This window comes from Oryza brachyantha, chromosome 4 (assembly GCF_000231095.2).
Source record: "Oryza brachyantha chromosome 4, ObraRS2, whole genome shotgun sequence".
In the NCBI taxonomy this organism is placed as follows: Eukaryota; Viridiplantae; Streptophyta; class Magnoliopsida; order Poales; family Poaceae; genus Oryza; species Oryza brachyantha.
This window is the reverse complement of record NC_023166.2, coordinates 19542465-19558319: the sequence shown is the minus strand read 5'-3', so window position 1 is coordinate 19558319 and position 15855 is coordinate 19542465. Positions and strand designations below refer to the sequence as shown.

The window sequence follows — 15855 nt, the reverse complement described above, 5'->3', positions numbered from 1 at the left end:
TTCCCAAGATAATCCAAGTCTTTGACTTCAAGACCTTTTACTCGTAATGGTAGCACTTTAGTAAAATTTATATCTAATTATATATTTTTAAAGCAATTTTACAGTCCTTGAGTAGGTACCGAGAGGTACCAAAATTTTAATAAATTTTACATAGAAAAAAATGGTAACTTATAGTACTTTCTCAAAGACTACAAAATTGCTCGTATTTTTATAAGTATATTAAATATTTTATTCTAAATTTTGGTAAGATTTATTTATTAAATTTATTTATTTTAAAATAATATATGACACATAATTTTATCGTAAAATTATATATTTTAGTTTCAATTTTACACTTATAGAATTTTTACTATCCATATTAGCAGTATAATATAATAAAATCAAATTTGTTTGATCCAAAACAATGAACAACTCACGATCAGTTGAGGATATCTTAAAAAAATCCTTTTAGATAGGCAAGCAAGCTGAATCCCACGGCACTAGACAGTGTCCTCCATGCACCTCCCGTCATCCCTTCCATAAAAGAAACCTCGGCATTTCATGGTGGTCTCCCTCGGAGCCCATTTTGGCAGCTTGGGTGCTGGCTAGGAAAATACATGCTTTGCTATGAAAATATGTTATAAAATATCTATTTTTTATCAACTATATTAATATCATCTGTTTGAACTAAGTCTAAATTATTTTATAAAATCAAAATAATAGAGACTACTTTATAAAGAACTATAGAAAACAATAGAGTGGCAGATTCAACGACACCAGCACTGCTACTAAGAGATGTTTAAAGATAGAGATAGATAGTACTAGACTGGTACTGCAGCGCATATTCTGCTGCACTGCCCTTTCTCAGCCGCCTTCTGGGAAATAATCGGGGTCCACCCGGGCATACCATCAACACACCTTGACACCTACTACGTTGGATCAAGCCTTCGCCAAGGATGCCAGAAAACCACTTCCAGGTCTTCTACATCCTGTGCTTCTGGCTGTTATGGAACAACAAACATGAGTCTTCGGGTAGCTTCCGCTCTCCATGGGGCGTATACTAAGTAATGGCATTTCTGAAATCAATATCTGGTCGGGAAGGCTACCTGAAGGAGACAGGAGCGTGGCTGTAATCTGGAAGACCCTGCTCTCCAGCGCTCTCTCTTCTATCAGGGCTTCATCTGCAGCACTTTTTTTTTCTGGAATACGCGGCAAACTCGCGTATTTTTGTATTAAGAGGAATAAAGTTTAAAACAAAAGAACAGGGTACAGGGGGAGGGGGGGACAGGGAAAGGAAATCCACAAAAACTAAAAGAGAAAGAAGAGGAAAATTAAGCAATTGAAAGCCTAATCTCACGGTGAATGTTGGGCGACCAGTGTAGTGCTCGGGTTGCAGGCTAACCTGAGGAACGCCTCCCCTTGCAAGACGCCAGATTTCCGCCTCTGCCGCCATTGCAGATGTGATCTCCTCCCAAGTTCGTTGCTTTTGATTGAATCCTGGCGTTGCGCTCCTTCCAAATTGTCCATGCCCCCAGAGCTGCAATGGTGTCAAACCCCTTCCGGTTGTCCTTAGGTACCTTTAATCTTGTGTCACAAAGCCACCGGTGGAAGGAAGGTTTGTCCATTGGAATGCATTGAGGTATTCCGATCGCCCGGAGCACATTCCACTACAACTGCCGTGACTCTGGGCATGAGACCAAGATGTGGTCAATTGACTCATCATGCTGATCACAGAGTATACATTTCGCCGGGTACGGCAAGCCTCTCTTGCTCAACCGATCCGCAGTCCAGCAGCAAAGAAGGGCTACCAGCCAGTGGAAGTACCGGCAACGCGGAGGCGCTAGTGATTTCCAGATTGGCGTCGACTGAAAGGTGATTCTTCCCGTGAACATTGCCCGATAGGCCGATCGCGTGCTGTACTCCCCCGATTTCTCCCACTTCCATATTATGGAGTCCGGTTGAGTCGACAAATCACAGTGCGACCTTATCAGGGACCACAACCGGAAGTATTGAGAGATTCCGTGTATCCCAAGTGCGCCCTTGATGTCCCTAATCCATTGGTTAGCATGCAGTGCTTGCGATAGGGTCCTTTTTCGGCGAATACCTACGGCGACGAGAGAGGGCCAATCTAGCTGTTCCTAAACGGCTTTTTCTTTTATTCTGTCCGCAGGAATACCCCTGTACTCTGTGTATTCTGATCTTATGAAATTTGGATGGTCCACTTGGCCATCCCGGCAAAATATTTTGTGGACGCGATGCAGTCAGAGAGGGGAAAGAATAAGGACGCCCATTGCATCTCACGATCGTCATCAAACCGCTCCTGCATTTGTAATGCCAGATCCATTAAGCTAATACGACAAGAAAACGAGACAATAAGCACTATGAACTTGAGTCGAAGCACGAACAGATGGATATGTTAAAAAGAAATGTAAGCAGGTGCAGTTCAAGATTTGCGTCTTATTGATTTTAGAACTACAAACGGGTTGCAGAGAAATTTTTCTCAAGAAGTTGCCTCCGAACCAAAGGAACATCAACCGCAATTCGTAAAACCCCAAAGATTCCACCAACCACCAAAACCCCTAGCCCAAGACCAGACAGAAATGCCAATCCAACAGCAAAAAAACTGCGAATCGCATAAGCACACCGCTCCTGGTCTCGAATGCGCTTTAGTTGCTTACCCGAGAGACGCCGTTTCCGGCAGCAGCGGCGGAGTGTGGGCCGTGAGCGCTCCGCCTCGGGCCGCTATGGCGGCTCCCAAATGCTGGGGTCCCTGGCGCCCCCGCATGGAGAGCATGGACCTCGTGTCCGCCATGCGATGGAGAAGAGGCGGACGAAGGGGGGCTGACGCTTGATCGCTCAAAGACGGAGAAGGAGCGGAAGAAGGCGTAGGCGAAGACGACAAGAGAAGCCTCACGCGTTCGCCGGGGGTGCCCGGAGAAGAAGAAGCCGATCAATATTTATACCCAAAAGAGGAAGAAGGGGTTGTGGGGCCTTGGGGAAGGAGGGAATGATTTGGGATTCTCGGTTGCGTCGGCTTTTGTGTTTGTTTTGTTTTTTAAGATATTGGCCCGTTAGTTTACAGAACGAAAATTTCCGGTGTTATATTGAACCATTAACAGGATAACAAAAAATGTTTTTGACACGAATAAAAGAACAAATGTTATAGCTCGTCTAGAAACCGCGAGACGAATATTTTGAGCCTAATTAATCCATCATTATCACACGTGGGTTACTACTTACAGCTAATCATGAACTAATTAGGCTCAAAACATATGTCTCACGATTTCTCGCTTATCTGTGCAATTAGTTTTTTTCATTTATCTTTAATGTTTCATTTAGGTGTCCAGACGTGATCTTTTGGAAAAGAATTTTGGAAAGTAAACAGGGTGATACTACTCCGTCCAAAAAATAATAATTTTTTGAGTTTGTGTGTTGAGCGTTTGATCATCTGTCTTATTTAAAAAATTATTAAAAATAAAAAATTAGTCACATACAAAATAATATTCATGTTTTATAATGAAATAATAATAAAAATACTAATCATAAAAAAATTTAAATAAGACAAAGACTGAAACATTCTATCTAAAAACTAAAAAATTAATTTATTTTGGAACGAAGGTCGTATTATCGTGGAATGGTATAGTTCTGTTTTATTTAAAAAAAGTACAACATAGATGTTTATAATGCCCGCATGCTCACCTCTAGGGATGGTAATGGGCTCAACAATTTTGTCGCTAGGTTTAAAACAAGTTAAAAATAAAATTGTATAGAGTTTTGAGCTAAATTTTTTTAAGAATTAAATAGGGTTATGAAAGAACCCAATGACTTTGGCCCATTACCCCTCCTACTCACCTCTATAAGATAATTGGGTTTAGACCATCCATGGATCATATTTGAACTCCATTTTATGGCGCTATAGTCATTCATTTGAATTTGGTATAGATATTAAAAACATATTTTATGAGATACAAATAATATAACGATCAAAATAGTATTGAATGTTTCCAAAATTAAAATTTATCTTAAAATTAAAACTAACCGTGGACATACTTTATGATGTGGACTCCTTGTACAAGCGACATCCTAAGTTCATGAGTGTCGTACATCCAATTTTGTAGTTTGGGGCAGGGTTTGAAGTTTCGTTTCAAAATTCCTAAAGTTTCGGTCTCCCCAGCACAAAACTACTTAATCCAAAATTTTCGTTTTTTGAATTATTTTCCTTTTAGCGTATTTAGTTAAATTCATTTAAATTTGATCCATTTTTCTTTGAAAAATCAAATAATTTGGATTTACAAAGTGGGGACTATTTTCCCTTCCGAAATGCGTTTTAGACAAAGCAAGACGGGGAGGTAAAATATTTTATTCCTTTTATTTTCTTTTTTGTTATTTAGGCTGCATCCTTATCCCTTTTTTTTTGCACATACGCTCTCCAAACTGTTAACAAATACGTTTTTATAATAAGTTTCTATATAGATCATCATCTCATATTTTAACTGTGTATTAGATAATTCTAGTGTTTACATCATTAAATATTTATAAATAATCAGAAAATATTCCATGAGCTAGAAAGAACGCAACCTTAGACTGCATGTGGACTAGAACAAGTTTATTTGGAAAGAAATCAAATGTTTGTAGTAATAATGGATATGAAAACAGTCTGTCACCTTTTGAGTTTTGACGGCTGAGATATACCATTTCTTCTCTGGCCTGAACAGATGCTGTGATATACTACTGGAGTACATCAAAATACCCGACTATTACAGCACTAACTACTCACACGAAAACAGCCCACGCATTTCACCAAAACACACCGAGAGATTGCCCACGCAAGGATCATTGTTGCTGCATATACATACACACATAGCAATCTTGAATTTCTTCTTCCAGTAAATCAAGAGGAAGGAATTACGATCTGCTAATTACCTTAACAACATTTTCTTCTTGTTGGTTGTGATGGTAATTATTGGTTGATTAACTCAATTTGACTAACAAAATTTCTATGTTTCAAACAATGTACATTTATTTAAAAAAAAAATCAAAGGTCTGGATTTCCTACGTGCACCGTGCATTGTTCCATTGAAGCCTGAACATTTTGAATGTCATACCACCATGCCTCGGAAAAAAAACGCACTACAATTAGCTGCTAGATTCCCAAGCTGGAGAATCTACTGCATTATGTGTGGTCTTCTTGCTAGATGATTATTCTATCCAGCTAACCCAGCATAACGATGGAATTTACAGCAGTGGTGCATTCTTCAGCAACCCATCAAAGCTTAGCAAGCGTCACAAGAGGTTGGTGAATGCTGACTTGCCAAATCGCACCTTCTTCCATCTAGTCTTGAAGAGGAAAGGATGAAGACCCAATATATGCTCAGGCATGAAATCGTGCCGTGTCAATATGCCCACAACAGGGGCCCTCTGCATTGATAGAAAATAACCAATCAAAGATTTTTCAGTGCTAAGTATGAGAATTTTTTTATGATCTGAAATACTGCCCTATGTAGTAAAAACAATAATGATACTAGCATATATATATATATATATGAGTTTTTCTCCTATCCTTCCTTTTGTACCTCGAGGTACTGGTACCAAATCGTTTCTCGCCATTGGATTTAGCTAAGTTGGATGTGTACTATTGGATCCAACGATCAGAAACGATTTGGTATCATGAGGTACCGATACCTCGAGGTACAAAAGGAAGGATGGAAGTAAAACTATATATATATATATATAGAGAGAGAGAGAAAATTTTGCTAAAATGAGTCGTGACTCATGGGCTGTCGGGGGCCAAAAACATATCAAATCACCTCAAAATTTTGATTTATATGGCTCAATACATTCTTCATATCAAAATATTAAAATCTTATAGCACACAATTTTTTTCTATTTGGAGATTTTTAAGTATTTGTTTGAGATTTTTAAAAATGACTATACAATATTAATAAAATAATTGATGTGTTATGTATCATTTTAAAAATCTCAAACAAATACTTAAAAATCTTCAAAATTTTTAAAAAAATTTACGTGCTACAAGATTTTAATATAAAGAATCTATTGAGCCATATAAATAGAAATTTAGAGTTGATTTGATATGTTTTTGAACCCCGAGTCACAAAACAACCCGTGAGTCGCAACTCACCGTAGCTAGACTTGTGAGTTGTGCCACCGATCACAATGATTTGGTATAGTAATGGTAATGGTTACGAGCAACATTTTCCCAAGATAAAAATTGGAACACGGGTGCAGATGCAATCACCTTTTGGTTCTAAAAGGGCATCTAGACTTATCTAGACAAAGCAAACGAAATATAAACTAGAATTTAAAATATCTGACAAAAATATTATTTGTGAAGAGCATCACTGACCTTGGAGGATTTTGGAAGAACCAAAAGATGCCTCAATCCAACTTCACGAAAAAGCACATGAGCCTTAGCCAAAGACATAGTCTCGACCACAGTGTAAGGAGAAGTGTTTGTGAATGGATGCAAATCTACAAACATTTCCATTTCTCCTGCACTTAATTCTATTTCCTCAATTCTGTCATGCTTTCCTGAGCCACGTTTAGCAAAATCATCAGGCAAGAAATGCTTTGAAGCATCTAGCCCTGAAGCTGTGCGGTTATGGATAAAATCTTTCTTTCTCAGCAGAACAAGCAAGTGAGCTCGAAGAACTAGGCCATATAAGACAGGAGAATCTGAAAACGGTGGCTCATCAACAACAGGGAAACCATTATGTCCAGTTGTTTGCAAGACATGCACTATGTGGCCAACCTTCTCTATGCCACTGAACATCTGTAGAGGACCAGCTACAACATCACTGACCGATAATTGCCTCATGTAAGGTTCAACATAGCCTTCAAGATAAGGAAATCCTTTCAATTTAACTAGCAAATCATAGACATTTGCATTAAAAGCATCTGCCACTGTCTTCGAGATGAGAAGAACCAACATAACCAAAGGAAGCATAAGTAAATTGTTAGTCAGTTCTAGGATGACAACACAAACTGAGACAGTCATTCTCATTGATCCTCCTAGAAGGGCAGCAGAGCCAAGGACTGCAAAAAGTCCATGATCTAATGTTGATTGGGACCCAATTAACAAGCCAACCAGACGGCCATAAGCTGCACCAGTCAAAATAACTGGCACAAAAAGGCCAGATGGTAAAGCAAGACCATAGCTGAAAATGCCCAGGAAATATGATGCACCAAAGAAGATAAGTATTGAAGAGATATGGAATTCATCATCAGTGCCAGCACTGTAAAGGTTCCTAATAGTGTCATCATTGGTGTTGAAGAACAGGCTAGCCAGGTCATTGTACTCATTCATAGCACACTGATACTTCTTAAAATTACCAGATCTTCCTATGGATGGACAGGCTTCTTCGGTGTCACTTGGACAAGGTTTGCAAGAAGCAATCCACGGCAAGCCAAAGAGACAACAGGATGTACAAATGGTGACTACTGCGGCCAGGAGAAGCTTGTACTTTTTCCCTTTCCTGAAAGTGAACTGAAGAGATTAGTTGACAAGTTAATTTTGGGATATGTTTCAGTTCAAAAGAATGCATAAGTCTAACAGATAATGCAAAGTGCCAGTAGGCGAACTTTGCCGTTTTAAAGAACAGTTTACATCATCGCCTATCAGTGTTGATAAGAGATGTAGTACAGGGAAGTGATGTGCGCCCTGGCAGTTAAAGCTAATAAATGAAATATGGAAGCAGTTCAAAATTATAGAAGTTAAGGTCATTAAGGTTAGGTCAAATAGCAGTGCATACTCGTTAATAAAATTGTAGAGACGAAGAACCTTGTCCAGGAAAAAGTTGTACAAGCTTCCTAGTATTCCTCCAAGAACTCCTAGAATGATTACTGGAGGCAAATCAACCAAATGGTAGGTGATGTAACCAGAGGTCACATCAAACATTATAAGTCCACCTTTCCCAAACAAGCCACACTTGTCACTTTTGCAGAAGTCTATCAATGCCCTAAGCACAACGGCAACCATTGCTGTTGTGAAAAAGGCTCGCCAGAGTAGGGCACTCCTCCACCTACAAAGAAAGTAAAAAGGCGCTAATGGTATTTTACAGAAAACATCATATACGAATGGTACCATCTAATAGTCACAGAAATATAATAAGAACAAGGAGTCTTCACATGCATATTCAAAGTTGTTACCATGAAGACACTGTTTCAAGAGCAAACAAGACTCCACCAACTGGTGCCCGAAAAGCAGCAGCAATACCAGCACCAGCACCACAAGTAACAAGGTCCCTTCGGTCCCTATCATTCTTGAAGTACCTTAGCCATTTACATGTCAGGTGATATTTACTTGACCCACCTTGTCCAAGTATAGATGCAATGCATGCACCCGTGTGTACTAGAGGACCAGCTTTTCCAACATGCAGTGATGATGATACTGCAGCAATGCAGCCCACAACCTGTCCAAGAAACTAAATATGAAATCCAGATATATCAACAGAAAGAACAACAGTATTCTTCTCATGCAACAATTTACCAGTTATGTATAATTTTTTCTAGCTACAAATTCCCTACAATGGTTCAGCAATCCTGTCACTTTGAGTAAAACCTATCATTCTGAACCCTTTCAGCATCTCCAAATTGTACCCTGACATTCAAGTGGAATATAGGCATGTTGCATCCCATGCAAAGCTTATGTCAATACATAAAAACTACTCTAAGAAACTAAGGTTCCACACCACAATTCTCCTAAATGCCTTATCTGTTTCCCTTAAAAGCATCAGAAATTAGATGTTTAAAATGAAAAGGATTAATCTGCATTTGTCTGAAATGGAAAACTAAAGAAGGGGAACAAAGAGTCCTGCTTCACAAAGATGACAACTAATTAAGAGAAAGCAACGAGGAAAATCTTTGGATGACACAGATGACAGAACTCAGTACAAAGCATCAGGTTCTAAATTCTTATTTTGAGATGAACATAGAGTTACAACGGAAACCATACATACATGTCCTACAGTCAACAAGCTGCTCCAAAATGAACAACAAACAAGTTGCACCGCATATACAGACATTGATGTCCTGACAGAGAGCCAAACAAGATATATTTCCTAACTCTTCTATACTGCAGTTCTATACACAGTACATGATTTCTTAGGCTATACAGACCTGGTCATGTCCAACCGACCAACATTTTCAACTTATGTAAATCATCTCTCACATGATGTTGAACAAGAACAACAACAGAATGAAGTGCCAAAAAACAGTACTATTGTAGATCTAATAAAACTGTCGAACACGCAGGCTAGAAATATGTCTGCTACAAATCAACCACAGAGACAACATCCTCACAAAAATTAAACACACACGCACATAGAGAGAACTAAAGGGTCAAGAATCATCGGTACTTTTGATGAATAACTTGTAACTCGAATGAAAGAAAGAGATAGGGTTAGTAGTCTACCTTCACCACAAGGGTCTTCAGCGAGAATATGTCGGGGGCATCCACCCCGTTCAAGTAGGCCTTCACCTCAGGGATGCCTGACCCGGCCGCCGCCGGCGCCACATACACCGTCAGCACAGTTGCGAACATTGTAAGCCCGAAATTTGACACCATGAACACCGCAAACGCTGCTCCGTATCTGACCAAACCAAAAGGTCCCTCAGCTGCTCAGCTGAACCCAGTCAACTCTGAACTTGAAACCACTGTGCGACTGCTGTTTACCTGCCGGCGAGCATGAGATTGGAGGTGACGACGAACTTGGCGCCGGCGACGTTCTCGACGCCGAGGTTGGCGACGAATCCTGCCGCGGCGGCGAGGGCCCCGACGAGGAAGCAGAGGCCCCACTTGAGCGCCACGTAGCGCAGAATATGACCCCGTCCCCGCGCCCTCCAGTCCTGCTTGAACACGTCGTTCTCGATCAACCTGCAGCACCCGCGAACACCACCGCATCCATGGAGTCAAAGCGGAAATGGAAACCCAAGAGAGAGCGAGCGGATCGCGCGCCTCAAATCGGAGGAATTGGGAAGTTAACCCGAGGGCTGCCGTACGTACTCGTAGTCGAGGCTCTCGATGGGGCACACGCCGACGCCGACGAGGGCCACCTGGGAGGTGGTGTTGGACTGGGAGCGTCCGGCGAGGAGGAACCTCCGCCGCCGCCGCCGCTGCTCCTCGTCGCCCTCGCCGTCCTCGCACGCCGGGTCCTGGAAGAACGAGGAGCCGCACGAGAGGAGGGGCGCCTCGATGTCACCCTCCAGATCCACCTCGCCACCGTCCCCACCCTTCTGCTCCCTGGCGGGCGCCATCGCCGCCGCGGCCGCTCAGCTCCTCCGCTCCGCCACAGCCACCGCCGCCGGCCGGTGCCGCGCCACACACACGCGCGCGACACAAGCCGAGGAGAATGGTGGTGGTTTGGTGGGGACATGGGGTTTAACGTCACAAAATTCCCGGTGGATTGCGAGATTTTCTTTTTCATGGGTGACTGCCATGGGCCCCATTGAAACTGGGCCCCACATGTCTGTGGCTGCTGTAGGAGTCGCTGGCCGTTTGGGAAGTTTTGAGTACAGAAACGGTTTGGGACTAGGCAGCACGCTGCTTTGATCAGATTATCTGAACAGAAGAACTCAGTGGCTGGCTGGATAGATAGAGACTTTTTCGTAACTCTAATTAGAAGTATTAAATATAGGCTAATAATAAAACTAATTGTATAAATAAATGTTATTTTATTAGATAATTGTTTTAAGCCTAGTTAAGTCATGATTAACAAATATTTACGATAGCATCATATTTGCTAATTATGGACTAATTAAGTTTAATAGATTCGTCTCGTGAAATAGTCTAAAATATAATATATATTTTATTAATAGTCTATATTTAATAATTCTCATTAATATTCAAACGTGACTAAAGTCAGGAAAACAATCGTGCCCTGAAACGCTTCTCGACGAGAAGGTCCAGCGTGAGCAATTCCTCTTCTTCTCTTTTTTTATTGAAAGTTTAGAAAAAGTTTTGCACTGGGTGCTTTGATGTTTGATGGCCGTTTGGATCTGCTCCTCGTACGGTGGTCGATGGAGTGTAAGCTGGACTCTTGTCTCTTCCACTCTCGGATTCTTCCTTCCTTCAACCACCACTAACTTATGTCTCTGTCATTGATCTTTTAAATATCTTTTATATTGCGGTATTCAGTAGTACTGTGAATCTTTTAACATAATCTATATGGTTTTTGCAACAAGTGACTTATTTTTAGTCTCTTGTCCCATCGAATATTTGGACGTTTATTATAAATGTAAACGTAGACTATTAATAAAACTCATCTATAATCTTGGACTAATTTACGAAACAAATCTATTGAGCCTAATTAATCTATGATTAGTCTATGTGATGTTACAGTAAACATGCTCTAATTATGATTAGGCTTAAAAATTCGTCTCGCGGATTACCACTTATTTATGAAATTAGTTTTTTATTAGTCTATGTTTAATACTTCAAATTAATATCCAGACATCCGATATGACAAGGGGCTAAAAAGTTTAGCCCCATCTAAACAACCTCTAAGATCTAGACAGTGAGATGGAATAAGATCTAGATAGTGAGATGGAAAAGGAAAGAGACGACAAGTTTTAGAGAAAAGGAGAGATAGAAAGTATATTAGAGAAAAGGATGGGCCACCTCTCACGCATGTATAGGTAATCTCTACACAAGTTTTAGAGAAATGGAGAGATAGAAAGTATATTAGGCAAACAATGGTTGAAATTAGTGTATTAAAACCATGGTAGAGGTGATATGTTGACATCTTATTTAATGAGTTGATTATATGGATAAAATTAGAAATAAAAAACATTAGTATGCAGTTTTATTAAATATAACATTGCATATATTTTAGTACTATATTTGCTTTGGTGAAAAACGTTACTATGTTTATGTTTTTGGTAAATCTGACCAAACATAAATAGTTTTAACTTTAACCAAAAAAAAATCAAAACATCCTATAGGAGAAAGTATTAACTATTATAAATTTAAAAAATATATTTATTTGATTCGTTGATAGTTTAGGAAGTATGGTTGGGAAAAATGGAGAAGTAGCTCCTATGATAAACAAAATGAATAATACACCCCATCTTTTCGCTTTTGCTTATGTTTATAAGCTAAAATTTAAATTTTCAACCTTAAATTTAGAGATGATTTGAGATTTTTTTACCGAAGTTTATTTTTTAGCATTGACTTTTAGGTCGCTAAGAATACGTATATAAAAATTTTACTCATAAATATTTTTCGTTTATAAATATGTTGCTTACACTTAAAAAAAACCGAACAATCACCCCAAACTTATCTAGTCACTAGATTTCGTACTCCTATGAGCCATTGTAAATGTGATATATTTATCGCACTCGTCTTAATAAATTAAGGGCTACTACTATGTTATTATCGTGGTCTGTTGGTAAAGTGTCACTGTCACATGTTGGATTCAGAGTTCACATGCTATCTTGTACGAAAAACACCCTGTTGTTTTGTACGTCTACATTTATTTCCGAAGTTATTGTTAGTTTAACAACAGCTTGTTGAATTGCTAACGCATCTGTTGCCAATGCCTCAAAGAGAGAATTTTATTGACATGTATTAATGTATAGTACTTTTGTTGACTGTCCACGAAAACGCTAGTGAGCAAAATTTAGCTTGTATAGGTCGTGACAAGATCCCAGTGTTGCACTGCTTTGGTTTATCCAGCATAGAAGTAAGTTACAATGCTGCAGAAATCATGATATCGCTTGGCAAGCTCTTTCAAAGCTGTCTTCAGCAGAGGACAATCGTTTAACCAGTATGTGTTCTGGGTGTGCTAGCTTCAGTTGGCTGTAACAGTTATCAGAATTACAGCGTCAGATTAAGCACTCAAATTGCACGGAAATGTAACAATTAGTACCCTGACATCTTGAATTATCAGGAAGAAATAAAGCAAGGCTTATAGGAAATGGTCTTCGAAACGAAAATACAAAAGTGTACTAGAACCCACTTACTTCAGGTAGCGGGATGCAGACTTTCCTAGGTTCAGAGTGCAGACAATGAGGTTAGCTAAAGTTTCTGCATCTTTGGCATCCTGGACAGTTTGATCATTTTTGCTAAGCACTTGCACTCTTGAGAACCACATTATCTATAGCAAATGCTAAGATGGACAAGCTATAGCTTCATTAGACCTGACCTTGTTCAGTGATTCCAGAAGCAACCCCTCTGCATCTTGGAAGCTGCCCATGTGCATCAAGCACAACGCTTTCCCGTTAAGAATCATGCAAGTTGCTGGGTACTTCTCTGACAGATCCTGGAAGATTAAGTGTGCCTCTTGGATCTTGGACCCACCCTAGTATAGAATCCAAAGCGATGAAAGCAGTAGAACTCAGATTTCTCTCCTGCCTCCTTAATTTATCCTCATAAACAAGTCACAACCTATAAAAAGATGAATACGTGCCTACCGTGGCAAGGTCTACCCATGCGTTTGCGAGCTGCGTCAGTGTGTGGTCCTCGTCCAGCTGCTGCATGATCCTCAGCTGTTTCTCTGCGTGATCAGGCCTGTGCATCTGGATGCATATCTGAACATTCATCGCAAGCCTGAAAAACGCCAGACCTTATTGGTTCAGTGGTTTCGGTCTTCCCAAATAAATCATCACATGTACTCCTTCCGTTATATTATAACATGTTTAAATTCTACGTATATTTATCCATGTATTAATAAATATATTTTATATATGTAGCTAAATAATACTGAGCAAAATAGATCAATGACAAAAATTAATGATGCTTACAATTCCATAGTCCCACCAGAACTCGTGTGCTTCAGTGCTCCGGCATAGTCCCGCTCGTGCATGAGGACGGTCCCTGCAACCACCCGGAGAATCGGGTTGCTCCCCACCGCGTCGTCTGCCAGGAGCTCGTTCAGCTTCCCGATCGCGGATTCCTTAAAACACACGGAGATTAATTACAGAACGCACAATGAGATATATAGCGCGGTAATCGGATCCAAAAAAAAAAAAGAAATGGCATGCGCAGATGAAACACGCAGGAACAAACCTTATCGCCGGCGCCACCGGAGAGGTACACCGCGAGCAGCCTGACGGCCTGGAGCGGCGTGGCGGCGCTCGGCCCGATCTCGTCGATCACCAGCTGCAGGGGAACCAACCGCAACGAGTCGGCCAGGAATCAGAGACAGACATGCGAGTCCGACCGACGCGCGACGATTCGGTGCGTTGTTTACCTGGTGAGAGCCGATGGCGATGTAGGAGCGGTAGAGGAGGGCGTCGCGCTCGGCGAGGTCGTCGGGGGAGAGGGCGTGCTGCGCGGGGATGGCCTGGGCGCCGGCGATGACGGCCTTGTACGCGCCGACATAGAAGCTGTTGCGCAGGCCGAAGAGGTGATCGTCCGGCGCCGCCGCCATGCTGCCGCCGCCTCACGTATTCAATGCCTGCGCGCCCTGCTGCCGTGGAGGGGAGAGACGAGGTCGCAAGGTGGATCGAGCGGCGAGGTAGGCCGCGGGCGGGGGAGGTAAGGATCTCGTCGAGGCGAATCGAATTAAGCAGTGGCCAGGGAGAGTGGGGCGGGTGTCGTAACGTGTACGTGCGCGCGTTACGTGGTTACGCAAAGGGCAGCCGCGCTATCCCGAGACTAATTTTTGTTTGTTGATTTTCTCTTCAGTCATCTTGGTATTTACCTCCCTTCTAGACCTCATTATATTTATATACTAATAAATGAATATACATATATAAAATATATTTATTAATACTACCGCATTGCTCGTGCGTTGCAACGGAATTTATTTTTTCTTAAAAAATATCATAACATGTTATTAGCATTATTTTTTATTTTTTATGTGTATTTTAATTGTTACATATATTTGTTATTGACGTATACGTCTATTAGTCTCACGATTTTTTTTCTTATAATAAATAGATTATAAATAGAGTTAGTGGGAACGGTTAATATATATAATCCACCATTATTTTTTCTTTAAAATGGAGTAAATAGAGTATGGATAAAAAAAAAGTTGGTCATCACCACTAGCAATGTTTATAGTAGTATAAAATAGAGTAAATAGAGTATTGATAAAAAATGAGTTGGTGGTGGTAAACTGATACCAACACTAGCAATGTTTATAGTAGTATAGATATTGACGAATGAATCTGGTTAAAATATAACATTTTACGGTACAAGTGAGTGGTAACCCACGGCCACACAGAGCTTCATCTTAAAATAATAATATATATCAAATATATCTCACAATAAACAATTTTCTCACCCGCCTCCTTACTTCAATCAATTATAATATTTCTTCCATTTAGCTCCTCATCTTTTTTACTTATGCTTATAACTAAAAATTTATTTTTAAAAAAAAAATTATATTTAACTGTAGAGATTTTTATCATAATTTATTTTTCAATATTTGATTTTAGGTCACTGAACATGTATATAAAATGTTTATATATAACTATTCTTTAATCATTAATAGTCATTTCATTTATATGCCGAGAATAAGCAAAACGATAACTACTTCAACCTTTTCGCTTATTTTTTCATCAACTAATCGTGATAATTTATCTGCTCAATCTTATTTTCTTAAAAAATAACATAATTTAAACTATTTTAAGACAGTTGGAGTAAGTCTGTTATAGGTGCAAATATCCCTATTTCTCCAAACAGAAGCAAGGAGAAAATTGAAGCCCAGGTTTTTGGCCCATGCCAAACAAGGCCCAGAAGGGATCCACATTATATACACAGACGTACGGCCATGAGCCTACGACGAAGGAAAGCGTAAACGGCGAGCCTGAAAACCATGAATGTGATCCCGAAATATTTATGTTTTGGAACCGATGAACTTTTTTCATCGCTCAATAGTCAACGCTTAGCACCATTCGCGTGATCAGGTCGCA

General features: G+C 40.2%; 2 protein-coding genes across 3 annotated transcripts; both read right to left on the bottom strand.

Moving 5' to 3' along the window:
• Positions 1 to 4580: 4580 nt before the first annotated feature.
• LOC102707670 (putative chloride channel-like protein CLC-g) lies at positions 4581 to 10306 on the bottom strand. 2 transcript variants are annotated; one of them, XR_001550191.2, is made up of 8 exons: positions 10001 to 10306; positions 9671 to 9871; positions 9410 to 9587; positions 8146 to 8408; positions 7749 to 8018; positions 6344 to 7472; positions 4903 to 5397; positions 4581 to 4821 (listed from the first exon to the last, which is right to left on the bottom strand). XR_001550191.2 is itself a non-coding variant. In XM_040523414.1 (7 exons), exons 1-7 carry the CDS (start codon positions 10249 to 10251, stop codon positions 5263 to 5265), a joined length of 2427 nt encoding a protein of 808 aa, XP_040379348.1. In that variant the 5' UTR covers positions 10252 to 10306; the 3' UTR covers positions 4581 to 5262. The 2 variants fall into 2 exon arrangements, 1 of the variants encoding a protein (XP_040379348.1); XM_040523414.1 differs by having other exon boundaries at positions 4581 to 5397.
• Positions 10307 to 12376: 2070 nt separating this feature from the next.
• LOC102708520 (coatomer subunit epsilon-2) lies at positions 12377 to 14489 on the bottom strand. The gene is made up of 7 exons (XM_006653756.3): positions 14187 to 14489; positions 14003 to 14095; positions 13738 to 13889; positions 13408 to 13543; positions 13140 to 13295; positions 12958 to 13037; positions 12377 to 12793 (listed from the first exon to the last, which is right to left on the bottom strand). Exons 1-7 carry the CDS (start codon positions 14364 to 14366, stop codon positions 12700 to 12702), a joined length of 891 nt encoding a protein of 296 aa, XP_006653819.1. The 5' UTR covers positions 14367 to 14489; the 3' UTR covers positions 12377 to 12699.
• Positions 14490 to 15855: the final 1366 nt, after the last annotated feature.